Below are 12,146 nucleotides of genomic sequence, written 5' to 3' on the forward strand. Positions count from 1 at the left end.
GAAGAATACATGTTCCTTTATTTTTAAAGGAGATTCCAAATTCCAATTTTCACATATGTAATATGTGAAGTTTTCAGGATATAATTATCCCCATTAAAGGATTCTACCCCTTTTTCAGTCCTTATCACAGATTTTTTTGTATGGGGCTACGTCAGGTCAACTGTGTACGCACGGAGACCACAGAATCTGGCTGACCTACGGAGGGAGATTACAGCAGCCTTTCAGCAAATCACTCCAGAAATGCTGCGTGCCATGGTGCCACGTGGCGCAACATGGATTCGAGGTATCGTTTGTGCCACAAGCGCGATAGGGGACATGTTGAGTGCTAATGTGCTGTGACACAACTTCAGACTCTCCTTAACATGTATGTACTGTTAACAAGCAATAAATATGCATAGTTTCTTGTGTATAGCGTTTTACTTTTCTGACATCCCAAACGGATGACCCTGTACTATTCACCAACGAATAAACTGTCCGTGGAAAGCACATGATCTAAGAATTAGCAATGTGTACTACACTGTTGCCACCCTAGGGAAAATTATAAAAAAGAAACCTTGTTCTGATGAATTCACTCAGGATTGTAATATCTGGCAAATTATTGATAACGATAATGCTGTACTTTGTAATAGAAACCTAGACCATAACAGAGTATTATTGCTTACATGATAAGCCACTGCTCTCCATCTGCTTCCTCTGCTTATATATTTTACTCTTGTTAGCTCCCTTATCTGAGTATTTGGGAATAATTAAATTTTGTTTGCATTTGGTTACTTTACAGGTGGAGATGTTTCTTTTAGGCTATACACTAGGAGTAACTATTCAAGTCGTACGTCCATCAGCTTATGGTACTGAAGATTTTGTGTGCTATTATCCTGATTGGAATGTTGGAAGTCGGCCACAAGTTCTTGTAGTAGCGGAGGATGATCGTCATTACAATGTTTTAGTGGATTAATGTCATGAATCTCAGGTATGTATGCAAGTTTACATGATAAAACTTACTTATGATTAAGGTAGGTTTTTTAATGTGTGTGTTGAAATATACAGAAGTTCTAGTTGATTTCAGTCTTTATGGCTGATGGCGATCATGATGATGATGATGATGATGACGACTTGTTGTTTCAAGGAGCTAAACATCAAGGTCATTGGCCCACTCATGATGTGGTCACTTCATAGTTGGTAAACCATGGGCTTCTTGGGGCCTGTGCGATATTCAAACCCTATGTCCAGTTCGAAACACCTGGAACAGTGACCCATCAGTTTTTGTGGAATAGGAGAGTGAAACTTAGTCATATTTTGAGTAATGACCCTGTTTGTGCTTGGTTGACACGGAATTCTAAATTGACAGCTAGAGTTATCAGCTCCCACGGATTACATATAAGTAACACTTCATAGTAGGCATTTATTAATACAAGCTAACTATTTTCGGTAATATATACACATATACGTAGGAAAGAGATTGCTTTTTTGCGTTGCACCGACACAGATAGGTCTTATGGCAATGATGGGACAGGTATGGGAAGGAAGCGGCCGTGGCCTTAATTAAGGTATAGCCCCAGCATTTGCCTGGTGTGAAAATGGGAAACCACAGAAAACCATCTTCAGGGCTGCCGACAGTGGGATTCTAACCCACCATCTCCCAGATGTGAGCTCACAGCTGCGCGCCCCTCACCGCATGACCAACTCGCCCGGTGGAAAGAGATTGAGAGCAGCTACTTACCGTGTACGTTTTCTAAGGTAGAAGCCATTTTCTTTTCAGTTTCAACTTAGCTAATACACACTGACATGCCAAAAGCCATGGGATATGCGTCTAGTATCGTATAGGCCCTCCTCTAGTTCAGCCAAGTGCAGCAACTCATCAAATGTGGTGTCTATTTCACAAATGGAACAAACACCTATGAAGAGATTCTGACCCATGCTGTTTTGATAGCTACTCACAACTTCCTGTTACTTATAAGTTCTGGGTCTTGGGTGTGAATGGACCTCACCACTACATTCCAGTAATTCTCATCAGGGTTCATATCTGGCAAATGAGGTGGCTATAACAGTCATCGAAACTCTCTGCCATGCTCCTTGAACCAATTCTTGACAACTTGACCCCAATGACATGGTGCATTATCCTGCTGGTATCTCAATCTTGTAGGCATATATAATGCACATGAAGGGCTGCAAGTGATCACCAAGCAGTTCATCATAGCAGTCACTGGTCAACAACCTGTTCGAGTGGATCAGCACATCCAGCCCATGCCACATGAAAACACCACACACCGTTATGGAGCTACCTTCACTCTGTATGGAGCCTTGTTGACAACTGGGGTCCATGGTTTCTTGGGGCCTGCACGATACTTAAACTGTATGTCCAGTTTGAAACAACTGGAACATTGACTCATCAGACAGAGCTATATGCCACCAGTCCTCCAGGGTGCTGCAATTGGCATTGTCACATGCCCAGGTGAAACACTGTGCCCGGTGTTATGGGGTAAACAAGGGCACTCTGAGATATGTCTTTTGCTGTCTCAGCCTGACACAAGCTAGGTTGTGTGTGTATAACTGAAAACAAATTTTCATATGTCTTAGGTTAGAATATGTATTTATGTTTAATCATGTGTATATAGCTCATGTATTATAGGTTAGGTTATGTTATGTTTATCACTTGTAAATAATCTTTCATGTGTTCCAAGTTGCTCAGGTAACTCCCAGTAATATGTGTGTTAACGCAGGTGAACTCTGGAATCTTGATGTACCAAGGACATCTGTATAGTATTTTGTGCCTACCGTGGTAACCTTAGGTAACAACAAACAAATTCAAACTAATTCTAGAAGAAGAACTTATCATGGATATTTGAATGTTAATTGTAGAACCTTCCAGGTAATCATTATCATTTTCCTTTTTTTTTTTTTTTTTCAATTGACACCAGGTGCTTCCTCTCCACTTCATTCTGTCTCTCCACTATTCATCATCCAACAGTGTGCTCCAGTCATTGTTCACAGAGTCCATCCATCATAATCTTGGTCGTCCTCTCTTCCCTGTCATCCGTCTTTCCAGTGCTTGTTTCGGCAGTCTTCTGCTTGACATTTCCAAACCATCTCAATCTGTTCTTGTCATGTGTGTCATTTAGTTTTTGCACATTTAGCTCTTCGGTACGTCTTCATTTCCTGACAACAGGGCTCATATCAGGATTCATCTCCATAATGAATAGTGAATTCCAGGCTCTGCCACGAAATTTAAAAAATGGTACAAGGGCTGGAATGGGGTCCACCCAGCCTCGGGAGGTCAACTGAGTAGAGGGGAGGCTCGATTCTCTCCTCAGCCATCCTTGAAGTGGTTATCTGTGGTTTCCCACTTCTCCTCCAGGCAAATGTCGGGATGGTACCTAATTTAAGGCCACAGCTACTTCTTCCCTCTTCCTTGCCTATCTCTTCCAATCTTCCCATCCCTCCACAAGGCTCCTGTTCAGCATAGCAGGTGAGGCTGCCTGGGCAAGGTACTTGTCGTCCTTCCCGGTTTCATCCCCCTACCCAAAGTCTCGCACTCCAGGACACTGGCCTTGAGACGGTAGAGGTGGGATCCCTCGCTGAGTCTGAGGAAAAAACGGACCTTGGAGGGTAAACAGATTAAGAAAGGAAAAAAAAAGAAGAAAGAAAGATATTTTTTTAATGATAAAAATGAGTAAAGAGCCCAATGACATTGGAAATCCGATAAACGTTCATGGAAATACACCTTATTTTCGTTATATTACCTTTGAATTGTAATATATATGAAACAATATGACCAGTGCATACCTGCCAAGTTTTCCGGTTTTTCCGTGAAATGTGGATTTTGAGTGTGTTTTACGGTTGTACGGATGAACGTTATTGTATGGATTTTGAATATCAGCGCTTGTTTTCGCTTTCTGCGGTTAAATCGGATTTGTTTGAGTTTCGATAGTAGCTGGTAATAGGAGATGCAGTGTTTGAAATTTGACCAGTAAATGTATCGATAATCACATGATCGATTATCACCGTGCTTTAGTCACCTGTTCGACCTCAAATGTTACTTCATTCACTCTTCACTGAGATGTTCCCAAACAAGTAGCAGGCTGTGATTTTGAATAAGAGAAATCAGTGAAAAGTAAGCAGGCTTTGAATTTATATATAACAACTTTAGTAACTGCGTCATGCTTCGTAGCAGCTGAAAGTCTTTGTTTGTGTGTGGGTGTGACTAACATCGGTAGTAGTTCTGAAACTCGTGGAATTGTGTGCCGAATTTGTAAGCGATTTAGTATTTTTAGTAGTGTTCGTAATGAGTTCAACTAAGAAACGAAATTATCAATCTTTTAGGGAGGCATATTCTGCTGAATTTCCTTGTTTATACGATCACTGAAAGGCGAAACATTTGCATTCTGTTCCATATGATCGTGTGATATAAACGTTTCTCACGGAGGCAAAACAGAACTAGTAAGTCACATTTAATCTGTTAAACAAATCTCCAATTCAAAATTTAAGGATGGCAGTCAGAATAGTAAAGGTGACAACACACTCCCTTGTTTTAGCCCATTGTTAATTCCAAACCATTCTGATCTACCCACTGTTGTCTTCATACAGCTGCAACAGTTATCATATATTGTTTTTATCATTGTTATTAGTTCCTTGCCAATGCCCCTGTGTGTCAGTCATTCCCACACTCTTGTTCTCAGGATGCTGTCGTATGCCTTTTCTAAGTCTATAAAAGCCATTACTATATCCTTTCTATATTCCCAGATTTCTTCCACGATCTGTCTCGGAGTGATCCACTGTTGACCTTCCACTTCTGAGTCCAAATTCTTCCTCTTGTAACTGACTTTCCACCTTTTTTCTAATTCTTCTTTCCAATATCTTTTCCGTTATCTTGGCGATATGGGAGTTACTGGTGATTCGTCGGTAGTTATCACACATCTTATTTCCTTTCTTGGATATTTGTATTATAATCCCCACTTTTTCTCTCTTCATACACTCTTGAGTATTCTATAAGTTCATTGGGGTCCTGCTGGTCCTGCAGCCTTCATCATTCCTATGGCTACTTCATCTATTCCTGAACCTTTCCCATGTTCACCTCTTTTTTTTTTTCTTTACGTTGCACCGACACAGATAGATCTTATGGCAACGATGGGGCAGGAAAGGCCTAGGAGTTTGAAGGATGCGGCCGTGGCCTTAATTAAGGTACAGCCCCTGCATATCGCTGGTGTAAAAATGGGAAACCACGGAAAACCATCTTCAGGGCTGCCGACAGTAGGGTTCGAACCCACTATCTCCCGGATGCAAGCTCACAGCTTCGCACCCCTAAACCCACGGCCAACTCGCCCGGTTTTAATATCTTTGGAACAAAATGACATATCATTGCAATTCTTGCACGGTAGTGTAGTCCATTGTTTTCTCAACAGGTGATGAAGGTCGCGTGAATGGCATGACAATCTTGGTGCACGTTTTCCAGCAGATGACAGTACAGCAACAAATAAAGTAAGATTGTCGTTTGAGCAACACAAGGCCATATTGAAGTCGTACTGGAAATATGAAAACATGATGGAGGTACAATGGCAATAGCGTAATCTGTACAGAACTTGGCCACCGACACGTACAACATTTTATCGTATTTGGGATAAATTTGAAGCCAACGGTACTATTCAGGATGTGCATAAGAATAGGTCTGGCCGACTAAAAATATCAACAAGTCCAACTTCCACTGCTGCTGTGTTGCAACATTTTACTAGGTTACCTAAAAAATCTGTGAATTAAGGTGCACATTGACGCAAGTGTAATAGACTGATATAACTTGAAAACTATATTCTTTAACCCATGGGTAGATAATAAAAGTATCAAGTTCGTATTATTATTATTATTATTATTATTATTATTATTATTATTATTATTATTATTATTATTATTATTATTATTATTATTATTATTATTATTATTATGACTTGTGAGGTATGACTATGAAGTGTTTACATCTCCTTATTAGTATTAGTGTTATATACATAGTCGGATGATCGTATTATTTGTAAGGTTATGTCACAAAACGTGCTGTGTTGTGTGTGTGTATATATATTCACAATAAAGGAAAGGAAAAAAAGAAGATAATATCCACCTTTTCAATACTATATATTATGTGAAAATTTTACATGTTTGTTAAATCATCACGTTTTTGTACATCTGGTACAGGTTTCGACAAGATTCCATGTCATCATCAGCCAGGAACAAATTACACAAAGACAAAATACATTGATCATGACTCCCATAGTAATATCACAATAATAGTTCAAGAAATATACATGATAAAGCTAAAATGATATTTATATATACAAGCTGATTGTCAGTGAGATAAAAATTGGTTGTTTTTCTATAGGGTCTATACCTTAGTATTACTAGTTAAAAGAATGACTAGTTGAAAGAAATTAATTCTACTTGTAGCTAAAAAAAAATTTCAGCTTTTGATCTATGTTGCTTCTATCTGTTGAACATTCGGATTCATTTTATAAGGCTTTATGGCGATGTTTGACATATTAAAAGGAAGTGAACAAACACTTAGTCAGAGTGTTCCATATGAATAAGTGCACATTAAAAAGTAAAATTATTCTAATGGGGCTGCAACTTGGACTTAACAAATGAAGAATTTTAATGTATTGTCCAATGTAGCCAATGGATTAGTTGTCACTGCAAGTTGATATTGACAAGCAAAGTGTCCATTGGAAAGTTCTATATATCGGTTTGTACTCTGATATGTTTGTTTATATCGTATTAAGGAGTAGGTTGAACATAGTAAAGTAGCCGAGGTTCTTGTTGAATTGGTACTTGAAGAAAGGCTCTTATGATGCGAGTTGTAAATACATAAGTTGATCTAGAAAGGTCCTGAACCAAGACGGAACCTATAAGAAATGAGACGCGATTTAGAATTATGTAAACCTGGAAAAAATATATTATTAAAGGAAAAGGAATAGAAGACTCACCTCAGGTGCCAAGTTGATAGCAGATGTAACGGGGAGGAACTGACAGACTAAATGTCGAGGGACGGACCTTCGGAGGGGTTGGGGAGGGGTGGAGTTTCTAAGTGGGAGGAAGGGGAAGCACGGTAGAGGTGGGGCTATAATCAGGTGGGTGCGGCCGGCGGTACAGGTAATATGTAAGTGTGTTATGTATAGTTTTGAAGATTGATTGATTAAGATTATTGAATATTTTAATAAACGTATCAAACAAAATCGTGGGTTTTTCAGAAAGGTCATTGAGATTAAAGTTTGGATTATGGTACTGATCAAGTGAAATATAAAATTGTTCAGTTAAATCAAGTACGGTGCCTTTATTTATTATTTCAGTGATGTCTATATCGTGGTCTAAGCCATAAAATTTGTGTTTATAGTCGTTTATATGTTGACCTACTGCGGAAAATTTTCTGTATTTGATTGCGTTTACATGTTCTGTGTATCTGATTTTGAATGATCTACCGGTCTGTCTGAAATAAGTACTGTGACAGTCGTTACAATGAAATCTATAGACACCTGACTTATCAAAAGGGTTGGAGGTGTTAATTAAGTTAGAGTTATGTAAAATGTCTAGGTTTCTATTATTAGTGCTGAAAGAAATGTTGATATTGTGTTTCTTGAATATGTTTGTAATTTTATGGATGTTACAGTTGAATGTAAAACTTGAAAAAGTTTTTGATTTAGTTGTTTCTTTAAGTAGGCTAGTTTAGATTTTGAGCGATGCCTGAACTTGCTAATTAGTCTGTCAGTTCCTTCCTGTTACATCTGCTATCAACTTGGCACCTGAGGTGAGTCTTATATTCCTTTTCCTTTAATAATATATTTTTTCCGGGTTTACGTAATTCTAAATCGCGTATTTACAACTCGCATCATAAGAGCCTTTCTTCAAGTACCAATTCAACAAGAACCTCGGCTACTTTACTATGTTCAACCTACTCCTTAATACGATGTAAACAAACATATCAGAGTACAAACCGATACATAAAACTTTCCAATGGACACTTTGCATGTCAATATCAACTTGCAGTGACAACTAATCCATTGGTTACATTGGACAATACATTAAAATTCTTCATTTGTTAAGTCCAAGTTGCAGCCCCATTAGAATAATTTTACTTTTTAATGTGCACTTATTCATATGGGACACTCTAAGTGTTTGTTCACTTCCTTTTAATATGTCAAACATCGCCATAAAGCCTTATAAAATGAATCCGACTGTTCAACAGATAGAAGCAACATAGATCAAAAGCTGACAATTGTTTTTTTTGCTACAAGTAGAATTAATTTCTTTTAACTAGTCATTCTTTTAACTAGTAATACTAAGGTGTACACCCTATAGAAAAACAACCAATTTTTATCTCACTGACAATCAGCTTGTATATATAAATATCATTTTAGCTTTATCATGTATATTTCTTGAACTATTATTGTGATATTACTATGGGAGTCATGATCAATGTATTTTGTCTTTGTGTAATTTGTTCCTGGCTGATGATGGCATGGAATCTTGTCGAAACCGGTACCAGATGTACAAAAACGTGATGATTTAACAAAAAAGTAAAATTTTCACGTAATATATAGTATTGAAAAGGTGGATATTATCTTTATCTTTGTTTATTGTGAATCTTGATTCAATACGGAACCTGAAGAATGAAATTCTTAACGTTAAATATATATATGAGTTTAGTTAATGTAAGAACCTGTAATTAATAGTATACAATTTATTATTACATCTGTATATGATGTATAATCTGCAGTAACATTGTGCAACACACTGTAACCTCCAGAATAACGTATCTTTGACACTAGATGGTTGTAGAATGTTATTTACATTATAACTATACTACAGTTTACCGAGCTCGATAGCTACAGTCGCTTAAGTGCGGCCAGTATCCAGTATTCGGGAGATAGTAGGTTCGAACCCAACTGTCGGCAGCCCTGAAAATGGTTTTCCGTGGTTTCCCATTTTCACACCAGGCAAATGCTGGGGCTGTACCTTAATTAAGGCCACGGCCGCTTCCTTCCCACTCCTAGCCCTTTCCTGTCCCATCGTCGCCATAAGACCTATCTGTGTCGGTGCGATGTAAAGCAAGTAGCAAAAAATACTACAGTTTGATCCAAAAAAATATCCCCACCTACAAATTTCACTTAATGCATGTCAAAACAACAAAGAGGCTATATTTCATTGGTTTACTGATCTTTTTTAGTTTAAAAGTTAAGTTGTACAGAACATATTACGTCAAAATGAACTTACATTAATATTTTGTGTGTCTACCTCTTGCCTTTTTAAGGGCCTGAACTCGGTGTGTCATTGACTCAACAAGTTTTTCACATGTACCCGGTGGAATTTTATGATACCAGACTTCAACAATTTTCTCAATTAACTCTACTCTACTTGTACAACAATATTTACTTAGTTTTTGAGAGATAATTGCCCACAAATTCTCAGTAGGGTTCATGTCGAGAGAATTTGGGGCTCACCATAACCGTTCAATACCTGGATCTGCGTAACACTCCTGGATAACCCTAGCATGGTGACTGCTAGCTTTGTCATCTTGGAAAATGAAAGGCCCAAGATTTTCTCCACTGAAAGGATCCCTTGCTGTATTTATTACCTCATTTTTAAGGATATCACAGTATTTTAACCCTGTAATTGAACCTGCGCAAACCTTAATTCCTCCCACTCCTTTAGCAGTAATTGCTCCTCACAGCATTACACTTTCACTGAACTTCTTTGTTTCCACTACACAATCTTTGTTTAATTCCTCTCCTGGCTCCATCCACAGTTTCAAACCACGGTCATTGCCATACACATGAAATTTCTTCTCATCCGAAAAAATCACTCTATTCCAGTCCTCGGATATCCAGTGTTCATACAGATCGACAAACCTTTTTCTTTCTTCAACATATTTTTGTGTTAGGAGGGCTGTCTTTGTAGGTTTTTTCTTCTTCGGGTTGAGTTCAGAAAAGCATCTTAGCACTGTTTGATGGGAAGTTAGGTCCCAAACTCCTGCTCAATCTTAAAAGTAATCTGCCTTGAACTCAGTTTCCTGTCTTGCTTTGGCATCATTTTCATTGCCCTGCACAATCTGGGACTGGAGATTTTCTTCCGACCACATTTGTACCTCAAACTTGACTTCCCAGTTTCAGATCGTTTCTTCAATATATTTCCCACAGTTTTGTGGTCAGTTGATAATTTCCTAGCAGCTTCCCTATTCGAGAATCCTTCTGCTTTGAGTCCTAAAAACCATCCCTTGTTTCCTTGTAGAAAGGTCTTTTCTCTTTCCCATAACCTGTGAAACCAAATATTTGTATGAAGGGTACGATGCGCATTGGTATCACCCAAATATCACTGTAAAATTTGTCACAAATGGAACATAATAATTGCTTTTACACATATCAAGTGAAAAATCCCTGGCAAATTAAGAAATACCGTCGCTATTTGAGAAATATGAAAACATACTTAAGGCTTGTAGACAGGACTGGTTTATGACGTACTGCGCTGCTGGTGCCGTCTTTTGTTACTTTCTTCAGGTCCAGGGCTAGCACCGTGGAATGGGAGTGCTATGTCTGTAGATTCTCATTATCTTTGTCCATATGACTAGAGCGGCCAGTTCAAACAGCAAAATGGAGGGCAACAGAAAAATAGCATGATCCCTGGACCAATAAATATTTTAATTTTTGTTCGACAAAAGTAGCTCGATCCCTGGACCAATAAATCACTAGTCCACTGAATTTTTCTTATGTACATTGGCCATACCATTTTGTCGCCTATTAAATATTGCATATCGCGATACAATTCATGAAATGATGATGTTTGACAAGTGAAGCAATGAAACGAAAACAAAGAAAAAGCAAAGAACTTCAGCGAACACAGATATCACACACGAAATCCACACATGAAATCGTTGAAAGTGTAAGACAAAAGACATACGTGTGTCACTGTGAGCGCAACACCAAATGTACTTGTAAAGTGGTAAAGTACGTATACATAATATTCTCCAAAAATCAAATATTTCTTAATTTGCCAGGGATTTTTCACTTGATATGTGTAAAAGCAATTATTATGTTCCATTTGTGACAAATTTTATAGTGATATTTGGGTGATACCAATGCGCACTATACCCTGTATGAATAACCATGGTAACACAAAGTCATTGTTATTTAGGCTTTAAATAGCACAATAGATAAATATAAAAACTGTCTGGATACTTATGGAATTAGGTTTTCACACAGTTCAGCTTAACAAACAAAAGCTGACAGAAAATTGGTGGGAAAACAAACTAAAGACAACTGGTGGAATGAAATGAAACTTCCAAGTATGCAAGTGTCATCTAGTACCAATTTTTGTAACTAACTATTGTATATTTCATTTCAAAAAACTTGTCGAGTCAATGACCCATTGAGTTCAAGCACTTAAAAAGGCACGAGGTGGACACACAAAATATTAATGTAAGCTGATTTTGATGCAATATGTTCTGTACAACTTAATTTAACTTTTAAACAAAAGAAAGTTTAGTAAACCAATGAAATATAGCCTCTTTGTTGTTGTTTTGACATGCATTAAGTAAAATTTGTGGGGATATTATTTTGGACCTAACTGTATTAGGCACTCTTAGAATTTATGAGAAGATATGTTGTGTAACATCCTTCTAGAAGCCTGGCCAGGCAACATATATATAAGAGGCAGTCTTGATGGTAGAGTTGAGTTATTGTTTAACAGGAGTTGTTTTGATGAGACGTGTGTAGAAGTCGTGTTTGAAGTATGTGAATTGGTTTTGTAGAGTTGGTAGTTGACATGCAGCGGTTGCAGTCCTTGTGCTTTGTGATAGGCAGTTGTTAAAAATGGTGGTTTGTTGATGTGTGTGTTTAATGTGAAGTTAAGTTGTAAATAAATGAATGTATGCAACTGACACCATTTTGTGTGCGTCTTTGTGAATACATCAACGTGAAAGCAGAGTAAGCCAATCAACCGTACGACGAATTCTGAAGTTGGAAAAGTCGAAAGTGTACATTCCAAGATCGCTGCACGCTATGAACAAGGACGACCCAGATTGAAGCATGGAGAACTGCAAGTGGTTTGAAGGCATGCTTCGCGAGGACGAATGGTTTGCAGGGATGGTTATCTGGTCTGACGAGACGCAATTCAAATTGAAC

The 12,146-nt window shown here is 38.0% G+C and overlaps 1 protein-coding gene across 1 annotated transcript in view; it reads left to right on the forward strand.

The window, feature by feature from the left end:
• LOC136863059 (uncharacterized) overlaps positions 1 to 12,146 on the forward strand; it is a 303,511-nt gene that overhangs the window by 274,262 nt on the left and 17,103 nt on the right. The window contains exon 10 of the mRNA XM_067139388.2: positions 779 to 967. Coding sequence (XP_066995489.2) covers positions 779 to 952 — 174 coding nt within the window. The 3' untranslated portion in view covers positions 953 to 967. The remainder of the gene's footprint in view (positions 1 to 778; positions 968 to 12,146) is intronic.

Source organism: Anabrus simplex, chromosome 2 (genome assembly GCF_040414725.1).
Source record: "Anabrus simplex isolate iqAnaSimp1 chromosome 2, ASM4041472v1, whole genome shotgun sequence".
Lineage (NCBI taxonomy): Eukaryota > Metazoa > Arthropoda > Insecta > Orthoptera > Tettigoniidae > Anabrus > Anabrus simplex.